At 47.8% G+C, this 16,618-nt stretch overlaps 1 protein-coding gene across 2 annotated transcripts in view; it reads right to left on the minus strand.

The window, feature by feature from the left end:
• GRIK4 (glutamate ionotropic receptor kainate type subunit 4) overlaps nt 1–16,618 on the minus strand; it is a 449,540-nt gene that overhangs the window by 74,437 nt on the left and 358,485 nt on the right. For both annotated transcript variants that reach the window (XM_048512834.1, XM_048512833.1), the window contains exons 9-10: nt 1,726–1,878; nt 1,027–1,131 (exon numbers count right to left, since the gene is read on the minus strand). In XM_048512834.1, coding sequence (XP_048368791.1) covers nt 1,027–1,131; nt 1,726–1,878 — 258 coding nt within the window. The remainder of the gene's footprint in view (nt 1–1,026; nt 1,132–1,725; nt 1,879–16,618) is intronic.

Below are 16,618 nucleotides of genomic sequence, written 5' to 3' on the forward strand. Positions count from 1 at the left end.
ATTTAGTGCAAACTGCCTACAGGTCCCTCTTCTGAGACACTGAGGTCTGGGAACTTGTTCTTGGCTGTAAAACACAGAAGCTGAAAATACAGAGAATTCCAAGGAAAACACAATTCACAGTGAACCATTACAATGCATGCAGACGCTCCATCATTAGATTGCATGGATGTTGGTGGGACTTCGGGGCCGGGGTGGAGGAAGAGTATTTTCATCTGCACTACACTTAAAAGACAACGGATGCTGCAGAAAATCCAATGGCAATGAAGAAAATGGCAATGAAGAAAATTCAAGAATTCCATCCAACAAGTAACTCATTGCAAGGCAGCACTGCTAAGCTAGAAGGGTAAAGAACTTCTCACAGAACAGGAAACAAAGATGGGCTGGCACTGGGGCTGTCACATGTTGCTAATTCCACAGGCGAGACACTGCTTAAGTTATGATAATAGGAGCCTCTCAATGAAGGCTTTGGTAGGGGGAGGAGGGAGAAAAGAGGAAGAAAATCTTGGCTTTGCTTTCTTATTCTGAGCTGCCAAAAAAAGAGCCCAACTTTGCTCAGCTAATGAAGGGAGCCAGCATGGTGTGGTGGTTAAGGGCAGGTGGACTCTATCTTGGAGAACTGGGTTTGATTCCCCACTTCTCCCCATGATCAGTGGACTCTTATCTGGTGAACTGGATTTGTTTCCCTGCTCCTACACATGAAGCCTGCTGAGTGACCTTGGGCTAGTCACAGTTCTCTCAGAATTCTATCAGCCCCACCTACTTCACCAGGTGTCTGTTGTGGGGAGAGAAAGGGAAGAAGTTTGTAAGCCACTTTGAGACTCCTAACAATTGAGAAAAGTGGGATATAAATCCAAAGTGGTCTTCTTTGGCCCTTCAGAGCAACTGATTGGCCGCTGAGTGAAACAGGATGCTGGACTAGATGGACCATTGATGTGATCCAGTGGGGCTGTTCTGATGTTCTTCTCTGCACAGCAGGACATCAAAGGACAAATTACACCTCGCCTAAGTATAAAGATGTTGCCTTACCTGTCTGAAGCCGTTCCGTGTGTACTGCAGGATTTTCAGGGCATAGTTGGATCGTTGGCCTTTGCTGTTGAATTCTATGTGGCCGGTGAGACCTTCCAATTCTACCTGTCCAAGAGAGAATGAGTTGCAGCACCAAAAAGAGAGGATTCCCCATTCAGTTCTTAAGCAAAGTGTTTTGGACAGCCAACCTGTCCTGGAAAGCCACAGCTTTCTCTTCATCTACATCCAGCACTAGGGCCAGACAAAGCCTGCAAGTAACATGACTTAGGAATCATCCCTTCCCCCAGCAGCTCTCTCAATATCCTGTATTGGGACTGGACTGCACCATTTTCCTCGTAGGACAACAAAAAGAAGAAGAGTTTGGATTTATATCCCCCCCCCCTTCTCTCCTGCGGGAGACTCAAAGGGGCTTACAATCTCCTTTCCCTTCCACACACATACACACACACACACACCCCAAACACTCTGTGAGGTGGGGGGGGGGGCTGAGAGAGTTCCAAGGTCACCCAGCAGGAATGCAGAAGTGCGGAAACACATCTGGTTCACCAGATAAGCCTCTGCCACTCAGGTAGAGGAGAAACGGGGATTCAAAACTGGTTCTCCAGATTAGAGTGCACTTGCTCTTAACCACTACACCACAAGCTGACGGGGAGGGTGAGACAGCCACACACAAGGCAGCAACGTTCAGTCCTTCCTCACCATTCTCAGATAGTTCATCAGGCTTGTGCCATGCTGCCAGATCTGGGCCGATCCACAGGACAGGGGCTTCACTCCGATCTCCTGGCTCCGGTTTAGCTCCTGCACGGCACTCACCACAGCATAGGCGGCATCAAACAACAAAGCAGATGAAAGCTGAAGATGGAGAAGAGGCAGGGAATGTAATCAAACAACCAGGGTCATCGCTTTATAACGGGCTGGATTCTCTCCTGTGAAAGGAAAAGGACTTCTCCTTCCAAGAGACGTTTCCCTGCTTTGCAGAACGGAACTATCATTATCGAGTCCTGTCTTTTATTTGCTCGGTTTAATTTACATGATTAAAAAAATAAACTTATCAATTTTCTTTAAAAATTGAGCAAATACGAAACACGCTTTAAAAAAAAACGCCTTTCCAATTAAAATATTTCTACTAGCCAAAAGAAGGTGTTTCTCATGGGGTGTTCAGAGAGGATGGTATAGAAAGATTAGATCTGTCAACCAATTACAAAAAGTGTAATTGAATGTGCCGAGGTTTCCGGAAATTAACAGATCAATTAAATGTAAATAAATGCATGTAGTACAAAACCTATTTGGAGATCCTGATGGGGGAAGATAATTCGGCATTTTAATATTTGCATGATTTATTCTACTTCTGTTAGAAATAGGGGGCAGGGCAAGAATTTTTACAAAAGTGCTAAATATCTCTTTCCAGGCTTATACTAAGGCCCTTTCCACACAGGCCTCCGGGCGCCCTCACGCCGGCAAGAATTCTGCCGGCGTGGGGGTGGAGGCCATTCGCACGCAAGCGTGCGAGCGGCCCCAGTAGAGGCCGGCTCAGGAGAGGCGGATCCGCATGGAGCCACCTCTTCCCTGTCCCTCACTAACTTGCCTTGTCCCCGTCGTCGCCCTGCTGTCTTCCTAAGCCCCGCCCACGCTGCCCTCCGACCTCCAGGGGTCGGAGGACAGCGTGGGCGGGGCTTAGGAAGACAGCAGGGCGACGACGGGGACAAGGCAAGTAAGCGAGGGAAGGGGGAAACAGCGTGTTCCCGGCGGTGCCGTTCGCACCGCGCCGCAGGGAACACGCTGTTTTCTCAAAAGGACCGCCTGACGCCGCCCTGAGGGAGGGGAAGGGGAGCCAGGTCGGCGCTGCTGCGTTTCAGCAGCGCCGCCTGTGCGAACGGCGGCCTGGGGGCAACGTTTTTACCATCCCCAGGCCGCCGTTTTTGGCCCGTGCGAAAATGGCCTAATGTTGAATACTCAAAAGCAGTATTAATGGAAGCTCCTTTTCAGCTAGATTCACAGAAACACTTAAGCCTTTCCTTTAATACACTTTTAGTACTGTCCTGTGCAGCGTTACTCCAGTCTAAACTCATTGAAATCAATGGAATTAGATGAGAACAGTTCTCATGGGATTGCAGTATTTAATCTTGGTTATATCTAGAACTTTAATAACTGCATAATTGCCACAGTTGATGAGGGCTTTTAGTGACACATGAATATGATTTTGGTAGCAGCGTTTTAATAGCCCATTGAATGGCGTCCTCCAAACGATTCAAAAGTACGGGTTGGTTGTTCAAAATTGAGCTTTCAACCACTAATTTGGAAAATGGCCCCTACAATAGTCCAATAAACCCAACACAACTCTGGTGGATTCCACACGGGCCACATATAACACATACAGGACGTTATATAAGCCATTTGGGGGGCAGACTTCGCACAGGTCCCGTTCCCAAAACAAGTCTTGCCCATTTTCTTCTCCTGAACTCAGCATATTTGAAAATTGCTGAACCAGTGAGTGACCCTTTTGCAGAATCCCAGGTTGGGCATGCTCCTGTGCGAACACAACAGTCAGGAGGAGCTTTATTTCCCTCCCTTCCACCTGTTCACTTTAGGATCCATGCCATCCACTGTCAGGGAGAATCTGTCCCCCTGCCATTCTGTGCAGGTCACCCAACACATGGTGGGCAGATTCTCGGAGTGCCCAACAGAGTCCAAAGTCCCCCAAGCACATTTCCTTCCCGCGGCAGCAAGCATGACCAATCTACGGCAAAACATTCATTATTGCCCAGACATCGCAGGGAGGTCCCTTTTTTTCTTTTGTGTGTTTCACATGCGCAGCTACACAGGTGCAGCCAATTGGATTGTGGAACAATTGGCATGACAGCAAGGGTTCATTTCCATGTGCCTGTGCAGCTACGCATGTGTTGCAAGAATTTTCTTTTTTAAGCGAAGCATCTCTGTGCAAAGGCACGAAAGCAACCTGGATTGTTTCCATGGGCTCCAGTCACTGCCTGAATGGGGGAAAGGCATACATGAGAACAGGAGAAAGGAAAATGGGTTCCTTTATGTAAGGAATTCCATAGAAGCAGAAATAAAAGGCTCTTTGGTGAAAAAGACCGTTTATTCAGACATCTTAGAAAGCTCAAGTACACGCAGTGGCAGGAATGACACTTCCCGCCAGAAGCACAGGTTATAACTCTATCCATCCCATCCCCCTCCCGGCTTCCCATGGGAACGGAGACCTCATCTCCCGTGCAGAGATAAAGTCTCCGCCGATGAAGCTGGCCCATCGCCCGGGCTGTGGAGATGTACTTCATCAGAGTTAGGCGGCTGCCCTTCCCATCAACACTATTGAAACCTTTTACACTCTGCACTCCCCTTAAAGAAGACCCTCCCCCCCAGGTTTTATGCGGAAAGGCGCGGTGGAAAGCAGAAATAAGGGTGGGGGCGTCAATATTTTCGGAATAAAACCCATTGATTATACCCAGAGGAATATCCCGCAGAGACCTTAAATATTGCAAGCCGCTACTTGGCGAATTAAAGCGCGAGAGTCCCGGGAGGATAAGGCGTCCAATTTTACGTAGTGATCTTGTGGCCATCAATAGCCATAGTCGGTGTTGGGGTCCTCTCCCGTGGTCGTGCCAGGCATCGGAAGCGGGAGCCTCCTTGAGTAAACGCGTCAGAGTCGGACCCATGTCCATGGGGGGGGGCTGAAGAAAGAGGCAAACAGCTGCTTCCCCTCCTCTGGGTGCGCTAACCCGATGACCGCTTTAAGATGATGCCCGCATCGAAGGCGGCCCGATTTGCGATGGGTGGCTTGGCAGCAGATGGGGTGCTGGCGTGGCTGGAGTGGTTGATTTTTTTGTTTCTTCGGACAGTTGGCTGACTGAAGATGACCTGGTCCTCCGCTAGTAAAGACAACAATCCCAGTCGGCGACAGCGCTCAGAGGTGGTCTCGGTAGGGGCGGCTGGGCTTGGCTTGATGGGCGCGAGTGGCAGGTTTTAAGGGCGTGGGGCTGACCTCCGGCTTGCGAGCATATTCTGCAAGCGAAGACGCCACTCTGGGATCCCAACTGGATCCAATCCAGCAATAGTCTGCGAGGAACCCGAATTAAAAAAAAAAACACCGCTTTCCACGCAGCTTGCCGTCAACAGCATCCGAGAAGTATTAGCATTTCATGCGTTCCAGGCCACTCAGGAGGGAGCTCGAGCAGCCGCCCGCTGCAAAATTCACGGTGGCAAATTCTGCAAACGAAGCGGTTGCCACTGCTGGATAGTTTTGATGAATGCGGATAGCTTCGCATTTTCGGCGCCCGGATCTTGGAAGCGGCAGCTCTTAAGGCTTTCTGGAGGAATGTCACGGGCACCGTGCGAGAGTCTTCATCTTGCAAATCCAAAAGAGTCACAAAACCAGTCGGCTGCTGCCCCATCCAGGACTGAGCTGATGTCCCGGTATTTTTCCAGCGTATTCAGAACGGTATAAATCATCATAGTCCTCCATGTGGGCATCGAGTTGTAAAGATGAAGTAAGGGGAGTTTGAAGGCGGTCCCATCAAAGCTGGGCGGAGGTATGTCGGGGAGCCTGTAGTAACCCCTTTCTCTCACGGCTCTTGAAGCCTGCAGAGGCGGATCGCGGAGATTAGCGAGCAGAGTTAGGCGGGCAGCGGTTACCGCACGGGGGGGGGCGGGATCGATTGGCGGTATTAATGCCGATGCCGCTGGCGTTCCGGTGGGACGCTGGTCGGTCGCTTGGAAGGTGGCAGGGCTGGCGCAACAGCGTTGCACCCTCTGGCGCCCGGCAGTATCCGAGTGACAGCGTAGACTCCAACTTGGAGAAGCTTCCTGGTCTGCTGCTTCCTCAGTTCCCTCTCCAAGGCAGCCAGCTCTCTCTTCGCTTAGCGGGTCAATGCATCACTGATTAGCGTACAGGAAACTGCTTTTTCTCGTTTCGATTTAGCCAGTTAGGTCCCGTTTAATAGCTGCAGTAAAGCTCGCTGCGTCTTTTGCGCGCGCAAGACTACCTGAAAGGCAGCTTTCGCGTTACGCTGTAAATCCAGTTTGGAAAGGGAGGATTCAGGACCTTATCAATGGACTGACAGATTTCCTGCGCATATTATCGTTAAGGAGGCGCATCTTTGGCGCGGTCCAACTTCGGAGGTTGGAGACTTCTTTGCGTTGCTGTTCCAGCGGTCCCTCTCCTGCGAGGTTTATGGCGCTGCTTGCTGCAGCTGTGCCCGTTCACTCCTCCCATAGCTGAAGCGTTCACGGGTCCATGCTTCTTGGGCATCTACTTGAAGTCGAGCCCACTTCCTCATCCCAGCGCTCTTTCTTTTCGATGGGAGAGGGAACAGATCCGGCTGGGAGTGCAGGCTTTTCTTCGGACTCTTCGATGCCGTCTGGAGGCGAGACATCGGAGACTTACCGTAGCCACCGGTGGCTCCCGGGAGGCACCTCAGGTGCAGCCGCTGATGACGCCGGGATCAAGGGGGGGATCCCGATCCGGAAGGCGGTCACGGATACCCCTCCCAATCCCAGGTTTAGTCCCAGTGTCTTAATCGCCGGGACGGGCCCCAGTGCTTTATTGCCACTTGGTGGTTCTTTGGGAGCATCACCAAAATCTGAGTCCAGGAGATGATGGATTCAATGGACTCCTGTGTTGCCGCATGAAAGGTGGGCAGGCCGGTCTCCTCCGTGAGAGGTTGCATCTGAGGGTTGTAAACGATACGAAAACGGGGAGATACCCGATCCAAAGACGCTCGATCCATAGACGAAGCGCCCCAAGCGACGCTCATGCTAAAGTCTTTCTGCATGAAGATGCGTCGTCCGTCCCTCGTTCAACGGAGTAAAGGAAGAGCTTCGATGCTGATCACGAGGGCGGGAAAAGAGTCACCAGCGAGACCCGTTACTCCGCCGGTTCCTCCAGCGAATCCAGAAGGGACAGGTCGAGATAGACCCTCTTTGGGGGCTACCGCGCACCTTCCCCAGGAAACATCCAACACTCTCCCATGCCGAGGACACCAGAGGAGTCCACTGCACTAGGGATATAGATGTGAATTAGGATTCCTGCCACAATGTAACAGGAATTCCACTTAGAAGCACGAAATAAAAAGGCTCTTTGGTGAAAAAATTGACCGTTTATTCCAGACATCTTAGAAAGCTCAAGTACCGCGCAGATGGCAGGAATGACACTTCCCGCCAGAAGCACAGGTTATAACTCTATCCATCCCATCCCCCTCCCGGCTTCCCATGGGAACGGAGACCTCATCTCCCGCGCAGAGATAAAGTCTCCGCCGATGAAGCTGGCCCATCGCCCGGGCTGTGGAATGTACTCAAGGTTAGGCGGCTGCCCTTCCCATCAACACTATTGAAACCTTTACACTTTATAATGACTACAACCTATTATACATATGCTGTGTGATCCACCTCTACTACAGGATAAACATTGTCATGACTGGCATGATGTTTCCTAAGTGTTTGCGTTCTGTTCTGTTCTGTTTAACCTTATGGAGTAATGAATTGAGCCTCTCTTAGAGGTATGATTGTCTAATTGAGATACAGATCTTCCCCCAAATCCTGCCTGACATGCTATTCCCCAAGTCTCTTGCACAAACATTCAAGCATCCCTCTTAATCTCTAAATCCAAGTTTTTTTAAAAAAATTGTTGAGACAACTGCCCTTTCTTTCCAAATCCTCTTTTTAGAGCTGTTCTTCATACTGTATGAAATTTGTCAGTGGACTATTGCATCTTTATTTCTGTAATACTGAACACTGGACTGAATACTTGCCAAATCTTCAAATCTAAAAACATGGAGCATCCCACACAACTGAAAGCTTTCAAAAACACCTTCTAAAATTAAATTTAGAGTCCTTAATGGAAGATGCCAATGGAGATATACCCAGACTTAGTTCATGTCTGTGTTTATCCTAGGATTTTCACAGCTGCGATGGTATTAACGTCTACCCAAGTAACCTTTGGTTCTTATATTTATCGATCTAAGATAAGGCTTCTGAAGGGATGTATATTAATACCTGTTCTAATCCAAAGCGAGCATCTGACTTATCTTGACACACGTGTAAGCCAAGCCTCAAAAGTTGGGTTGCTTCTTCATGTTACAGAAGGTTAGGAAGTACAAGAGCAGACAACTGTACAAGCTTCTACACTGTGGGGGGCATTCATTGAAAATGCTGGGGGGAAGAATTAGGACTAATAAAAGGAAACACTTCTTCACGCAACGTGTGATTGGTGTTTGAAATATGCTGCCACAGGAGGGGGTGATGGCCACTAACCTGGATAGCTTTAAAAGGGGCTTGGACAGATTAATGGAGGAGAAGTCCATTTATGGCTACCAATCTTGATCCTCTTTGATCTGAGATTGCAAATGCCTTAACAGACCAGGTGATGGGGAGCAACAGCCGCAGAAGGCCATTGCTTTCACATCCTGCATGTGAGCTCCCAAAGGCACCTGGTGGGCCACTGCGAGTAGCAGAGAGCTGGACTAGATGGACTCTCGTCTGATCCAGCTGGCTTGTTCTTATGTTCTTATGTGGGTACATTAACCCAGAGCATCACCTTCTGGCCCCCTTGTGCAGGTCGGCTTTTGTGGAGGCAGGAGGGCAGGGCTTGGTGGTGTGTGCTGAGGTGCACATTGTTTGATCATGTGGGGGTACCCAGCGCCCCCCCCCACATGACCAAAAGGTGTGCGCCTGGAGAGATGGGTGACCCCATGCCCCTATACGCCTAAGCCTGGAATCACAGTGTGAACTCGGTCTTGCTTTGGCAGCTTGTGAAAGTGTCCCTGGTATTTCTGCAGACTTCTCTTGCCACTTTTGAAGTCATATCCTGCCTCTCCCCACGATCTTGTCCCAGGCTGGCCATTTTTGACACTCATTACATTAAACTCTCCCGCTGCCTTCCTACGCTCAGGACTTTCATCTGACAATATTACTTCGGCAAGCTCGAGCAGAATCTGCATTGACGGCTCAACTCAGTCTCATTTGCTTCTAATCACTTCAGTTTCTTCATCTGGCTGCATGTGCTACTTTTTAATTCACCACATTTATGAACCTTTACAGGTCTTTTTTTTTTAAATCTAGTTATTAACTGGTCATTTTCTCTCTCCTCCTCACAGCTATGACTAAGATTTCACCTTTCATTATCATTGCTTCTTGCTTTCCCACTGGTGTCAGCTCCTTATTATCAAAGCTCCGCTTCTTCCAACCAACCTCACTCTGCCGAGTCCCTCCCCGCTATTATCGTGGTGGGGGCTGAGCAACATCTCTTCTCCACACAACCCCGTTGCTCTGCTTTGTCTCCCCTTCCACAGCCTGTGAATGCTATTAAAATCAGAGAATACCTTCAGATTGTGACAGGTTTCTGCCCCCCTCCAACTATTTATGCATGGAAAAGTCTAAACAGAGTAATTGGCAAGAATGGCTCACACCCATGTGATGCGTATCAGGGAGACGCAGGCCTTGATCCCGAATCCTTTTCCTGCATGGTACAGTAGTTAGAATGTTGGATCAGAGAGATGCAGTAAAACAAAAGGAAAGGAGGTTTGCATATCCTGTGTTTCTGGACTTCAGTCCCAGCTGATTACTTCTCTGCAACAGAGAAGCTCTCCAAGAAAAGGTAAGAAGGGATGGCACCAGAAGCAGACGTAGTCTTGCCAAACTCCAGGTGCATCTTGGAGCCCTCCTGGAATTACAACTGATCTCCAGACGACAGAGGTCAGTTCCTCTGTAGAGAATGGCTGCATTGGCTGAGTATACCCGAGCATAGGCCCCTCCCAACCCCCCCCCCCACATCTCCAGAAATTTCACAACCCAGAGTTGGCAACCCTAAAGGAACAGCAAGGACAGGAAACTTGAAATATGCACAGGAATTAGCTGATTTATTCAGATCCAGTAAAATGAAAATAGGACCACTCTGGATTCCATCAGTGGAAGTCTGTTTCTTCCTGCTGTTGTACCAGCTTTCCCCTGCAAGGCCCAAGGGCAGGAAAGCTGCCCAGTGAAAACTCAGATTCAGAAGTCCCAATCTGGTGTGGATCTATTACAGAGGGCGAGATCCAACCTGCTGCATAAAGTCAGTTTATCGCAGGCAGCCCAAATTTGTTAGCACACATCAGATGACGGCCTCGTCCGTATTAATTGTTTCCAGCCTGTTTTTCATTTCCTTCTTGCTCCCCTGTGCAGTTAACGATCTCTTATTAGCTACCACAAATGATGCTTATAGATCTTAATGAAGCATATGACACTATTGATGGGCATATTTGACTGCAACCTTGCTGGAATTCCAGCTTTCATGTTTACAATTGACTCCTTTTGGGTTGGATTTTGTAAGACAAAACAATCAAGAGTGGCATTCTTAGAAGTGCTGTAAAGGTCACAAACACCTGATTTTAAGAAGGGAAATTAATCTTAACAAGCAAATCAAACTGGGTCACTGGTAAAATGCAACCCTAAGTTAGGGTTGCCAACCTCCAGATGGGTCCTGTAGATCTGTTGATCTTCAGGGGACAGAGACCAGTTTCCCTGCAGAAAATAGCTGCTTTGGAGGGGAGAATCTATGGCATTGTCCCTCCCCGCCCCAAAGTTTGCTCTCCCCAGGCTCCACCCCCAAAACTCCAGGTATTTCTGAACCCAGAACTGGGAGCACTACCCTAAGGCCTTGCCACACTTTCTTTTGGAAGCTGTATTTCCAGTAGACAGGGGAGCAAATTCCAAGGCCTGCTCTTGGCTATATTGGAGATGAAATTGCCCCCTGCCCCAAAGAAAGCATTTTAAGAACATTGGCAGTAGTTACATTTAAACATCCCATAATAATACTGCCACCTTTTTCAACCTGGGTCAGCCATGCTGTTATGGGTTCTTTATACAAGCAGATTTTTTGCCTCTCACATGCAAATGTTAAAGAGTATTTTGATAGCTTTAATCAGAGCAGCAGAACCAGAGATTTGGCCATAAACATAGACGCTCATCATGCAAAATAAATCGCAAGCAGTCTCAAGCTCTGGTGGTTGGGGGCTGGGAGTAGACTCCCTGCTGCATTTGTAATTAAAGGGTTAGACTTGCCAGAAAGAAGAAACCCCCGAAGGAATGGCAAAAAGGGGTGGGTTCAAAAGAAGAAGTGACAAGAGTAGGAAATTTCAAAAAGGCACTGGAATTAGGCAGTTTCTTAAAACCCCACAATTAACTGATTTCTGTGCATTTTTTAAACCTTCTAGTATTTCCCTTTCCTCCTGATTTCTTAAATTCAGTCCCACTTTTCCTGGACTTTATCCTAATCTACCATCCAATTTTTTTACATTCCTATCCTGCCTTGACCTCCAAGGAGTTCAGGTAGGGTTGCCAGTTGATACCTGGCACCTAGCTGAAGATGGGAGGGCAGGGACACAAAGGGGGTACTGGTGTTGCACACAGCATGATGTCACTTCTGGGGGGAAAGGGAAGTGATGTCACATCACTGGCAACTCTGTGGTGAAACCATAGACTTTCCAGAAGTTCCTAGTACAATGCAACACAGCTTCCATGTTTTTCCTGGAAGAGTCATCAAGTAATGTGCAAAACTGGCAATTTCTTACAAAATATTCTGCTTTCCAAAAGGGCAGTCATGGGGATAGAGCAGTGATGGCGAACCTATGGCACGGGTGCCAGAGGTGGCACTCGGAGCCCTCTCTGTGGGCACGTGCACACAGAGTTCGTCATGTGGGGGGCGGAAAATCACCCCCCCCCACACACACTCATGTAGGCTGGCCTGGGCCATTGAGCACAACATGCGTGCACAATGGTGAGCAGGGAGGACTCGGCTGGCAGGCCTGGTGCCTGTGTTCCGGGTGGCTGCTGCCCGGGGTGGTGGTGGTGGTGCAGAGGAGGCAGAGATGCTAGAGAGGCATAGAGCGGTGCGTGTGAGACTTGCTGTAGGCTAGAGCAGGCTGGCCCCTGCTCAAGCGGGTGAGGCCACTGCTCGAGTGGGTGGAGCCAACAGGTTTTTTATAAAATAAAACCTCAGCATTCAGGTTAAATTGCCGGGTTGGCACTTTGCGATAAATAAGTGAGGTTTGGGTTGCAATTTGGGCACTCGGTCTTAAAAAGGTTCGCCATCACTGGGATAGAGCATTTCTGGTAGGAGATCTCTCACCACAGCAGGAGACTTCACAACCCTGAGCTCTTCTGCAGCTCCATTTTATCTTCACAACAAAGCATTCTGTCTTGAGGTCACCCAGAGTAGTAGTAGTAGTAGTAGTAGTAGTAGTAGTAGTAGTTTGGATTTATACCCCACCCTCTTTTGTAAGGAGACTCAAGGTGGCTTACCAACTCCTTCCCCTTCCTCTCCCCACAACAGACACTTTGTGAGGTAGGTGGAGCTGAGGTAGGAGATAACTATTATCAGTCCAAGGTCACCCAGCAGAAATATAAGAGTGGGAAAACAAATCTGGAAAGCAAAGAGCTAGATTATCTCATAGTGTAAAAATATAGCTTTGGCGGGAGGTTTGGGTGGGGGAGAGTTGTCTCTTGCCCAATATCTTTGCTAGAAATCTAAGCTGAAGAAACTGAGCCATGAAGCTATTCCTTGCCTGAAAATCAGTGGCGGGAAACTGCTTAACAACCCAAAGCAATGAAACGAGAAGTCCCCTTCCTCCTCCGCACCACTGATGGGTCAGGGCCTGCCTTGTAAAATGCAAACAGAGGCTGGGGCCATCTGCAGAAAAGTGATCTCTGAGACATGCAGACCACAATCAGGGATGGATTGGACCCAGGAGTTAATTGGCCGACAGCGTATTTGCTGCGGAACATGTTGGAGGTCACCCTCTACACATCTAGCAGCTTCCAAGTTGCCCTTATGGGCAGACTCACTTAAAAAGGCATTGTAGAAGTACAAAAGCATGTACTCATGTGGAAACCCTACACACTTCTTGAAGAAAAGCTGTAAATGAGATTCTGTCCAGCACTGTTACTTCTCTATCCATGAGCCAACATAGGCTTGCCAATTGCAGGTTGACATTCCTAGGAATTAGGGTGGAGTCTGGGGAGGGTGGGGTTTGGGGAGAGGAGGACTTCAGTGGGGGACAATGCCATAGACTGCACCCTCCTAAGCAACCATTTTTTCCAGGGTCAATCTATTGCTTGGAGATCAGAATTGTAGTTCTGGGATCTCCAGGCCCCACCTGCAGTGGTGTACCGCCCATGGGAACATATGGGGTCAAATATCCCCGGGTGGAGGCTATTTAGTCACGTGGGGGCAAAATTTGAGAGCTTGCCCCAGGCACGATTTCCCATAGATATGACCTGGGTGGGGTGGGGGGAGGTCTTTCTGACTCTTTGCTAATTCACTGCCTTTTGCCATGGGTGTGTGTGTGTGTGTGTGTGTGTTCAATTCCACTGCTTGTCCCAGGCGCTATTTACTGTAGATACACCCCTGCCCACCTGGAGGTTGGTAACCGTAGCCCTAGACCTAACCAAATTTGGTCAAAAAAACTGTCCCCCTCTGTATCACACTCTCCACAGCACTGGACTGCCTACTAGTACTGCTCTCTGTCTTGTCTGGATTTTGATTTCAACCAGCTTATCCACTTGACCACCTGTCTCCAGGCATTGATTCAGAACCCGCATTTCGGCTCTTGGATGCTGAACTGATGACATGTAGAGCTGGGAGTCATCATTGTCGATAGCTGTCTCCAGATGGTCCCTTTCAGCAGTTTCACATAGATGTCAACAGTATCAGTGATAAAACTCAGCCTTTGGAATAATCACATGCCAAATAAGGTCCAAGCCAGCCATCACCAATGCTAATCAGTTGATTGTCCTCAAATTTAAAGAAAAAGATGGAAGCATTTGAGAACAGAATGGACCATTCAGATGTACAACCCCTCTAACCACTAGAGTCTGCTGGTCTGGGGTGGGGGAGAGTTTGCGGGTGGGTACTATTTTGGAAGTTTGTTTAATGGTGTTTTAATTATGGTTTCATTACTGTTCAATTACTGTTTTATTGTTGTGTTATTACTGTTCAGTTTTGTATTCTGGTGCTTTGTTTTATGGTGTTTTCATGCTGTTTTTATATGATCTTGAGCTATTTGATGTAGTTTTTATTGCTGTTTTCAATTTTGTAAGCTACCCTGAGACCTCCATAAAGGATGGGGTATAAGTTCCAAAACTAACTAACTAAATAATAGATCGGGGGACCTGATCCTTTTGAGCCTGTGGACCCCTTTGTGGAATTCTCACACAGCATGGTAGACGCAGCTACAAAATGGCTGTTATGGGAGCCAGAGCTAGCCCCAAAGAATGGCTGCTACAACGTACCTTCAAGTCACACAGTGAGGATTCTTGTGCTGTCATGGCAGCTGCATCCAAAGCAGTATTTTTAAATATGTATGCAGCCAATAGAATCTCCAGTCATCAATCACTAACCCTACCTAGCCCTGCCCACTTTCTAAAAACACATTTTAGGCTCCCATGGGCACCATCTAGGATACCTCTACACTAGAGGACATAGTCCTAGAGCAGCTTAGTCCTAGAGGACTAAGTAACTTTGGAATTGGTGCATCATGTCTATACCTGGGAGGTGGCATTGCATGCTCCTTGACTCAAGTATCAGTTTGCAACATGCACCAGTTTCACATGTTCAAGTGCCATTCATGAGGTATAGACAACCCTTGGGATCTACATGCATGACTGATTCAATCTGCCCTAGCATTAGTAGAGACCCATGTGACAGGTGCTTGTAAGGAACTGCGGGCATGTCCCTGGATGGGCAAATGGTAAACATGAAGCAAGGTGAAATAGAACATTTGCACCCAAATGCTAATAACCTTTGGACTACACAGCAAGTCCAGGACAAAACTTTTGAAGTGCTCAAGGGCAGGATTTTAAATATGTTTTTATCACCCCTGGAACAATGTCCTGTGTATCTTTGCCCATAAACCTAACACGGAGAATTAAATATGTCCCAATCTCATGATACAATCAGGGTTTCTGTCAATGAAATAAACAGCTAATTGCAAACATCTGCTTTAGCCTACACTCTAATTACCCAATCTAGCCATCTGTAATTTTAATGATTTTCTCTGATTTCCTTTCTTTGCAATGTGATTAATTAGAATGGTGTTGTGAGCAAATAGCTCCTCTCCTCCCTTCACAAACATGCTCTGCCGCTTTATCACAAGGAAGCCGGGGATTTCCGTGGCTTATGTGGCCCTCCTGCCAAACCCAGCTGCCAGGCATTGATGCTCAGAGCTCTCTGAGGTGGTTCGGTTTTTCCAAGGGAGACTAGCAAATCCACAGGTCTCTAGACAGAGATATATGCTATGTTAAAACTTCATTGGCACAATGAGTCTGACATGACAAAATCAGGAAACAATTCCCAGTGTGAATACAATGAACAGCGCTTCTGTCATTGGTACTGGATGGTTCCTCTGTGTGTGTTAAGTGTGGTCAAGTTGCTTCTGTCTCATGGTGAATCAGTGTCCTATAATTAACAGCGTTACTCAGGTCTTGCAAACTGACAGCCGTGACTCTCTCCATATAGTTAATCCATCTCATGTTAGATCTTCCTCAAATTCTCAATGTTCCTCCCTCCAGTTTTTTTCTCCGTCTTCATCTAAATCGAATTCAGCTTTCCTTATGATATGCAGATCATGCATATAAATTGAAGAGATAGAAGAATGGTTCCTTCAAAGTAAAAATATGTGCTTTGGGTGTTGAAGTGGATGTTCTGGTCCAGTTCACACAACAGCCTGTAAACAGCCACCCACACTTCCACCCAAATATGATGGCTTTATGTTGGTCCCAACAAGTCAATCAACAACTCTATAGATCAGTTTCAGGTTGGGAACATGGTGGCAGTAGGGAAAGGGTTAAATCTCTCTCACACACGCACTGCAGCCATGCTATCAATCAAGGTTCCAGGTGCTGTTTAAAAAAGAAAAGAGCTTCAGAGTTCTATACACAGAATCCCAAGAATAATGTCTATTTTGGCCCTTAGCAAGCAAGCCGTAGCATTGAGAAGGCTCCCCTACAGGAACTAGTAGCTATCAGTTCTTACAGCTGCTGCTACAATCACCTGGAGGCTTTAGAATTCATGATGTCTGCCTCACAGGCTACTGTGAAAAACAGATCACGGAGTGGGATCAGAACACCTGCTGTGCCAATGCCAAGGAAACCCGTGGCAATTTACAATGACAGGCAACACACACACCCCGCCCCCCTGCCCCAATCTTCCTGTTTCCTATCTCTGCTTGAAACTTCAGCTAGGCCTGACTAGATGCCCCCACCCCTGTCCCAACTGGGATTCACTCACTGCACTCTGGGGATTTCACTCTGATAATCTTTTAACTCCATGGAACTGTGAGAAGAATCCAAGAGGTAAGGACAGAATGCATCTCCCAATTTAGGGAGACGACCAGTGCTGGGACTCTTCTTTTAAGTCCAGTGATTGTGAAATTACATTGCTTCACAGGTTTGGGAATCCTTAGACAAGCTCACCCATGTACTGCAACATCAAAACTAGCCCTTTGTGTACATACATGTTTTTTTAAATGAGTTTTGGCACAGATAAGGCTAAGCTCAAAGGATCCCCCACTCTTCCATTTGAAGCCCCCTCTGAACTCTCTCAGCC

The sequence above is a fragment of the Sphaerodactylus townsendi genome, linkage group LG12, assembly GCF_021028975.2.
Source record: "Sphaerodactylus townsendi isolate TG3544 linkage group LG12, MPM_Stown_v2.3, whole genome shotgun sequence".
Lineage (NCBI taxonomy): Eukaryota > Metazoa > Chordata > Lepidosauria > Squamata > Sphaerodactylidae > Sphaerodactylus > Sphaerodactylus townsendi.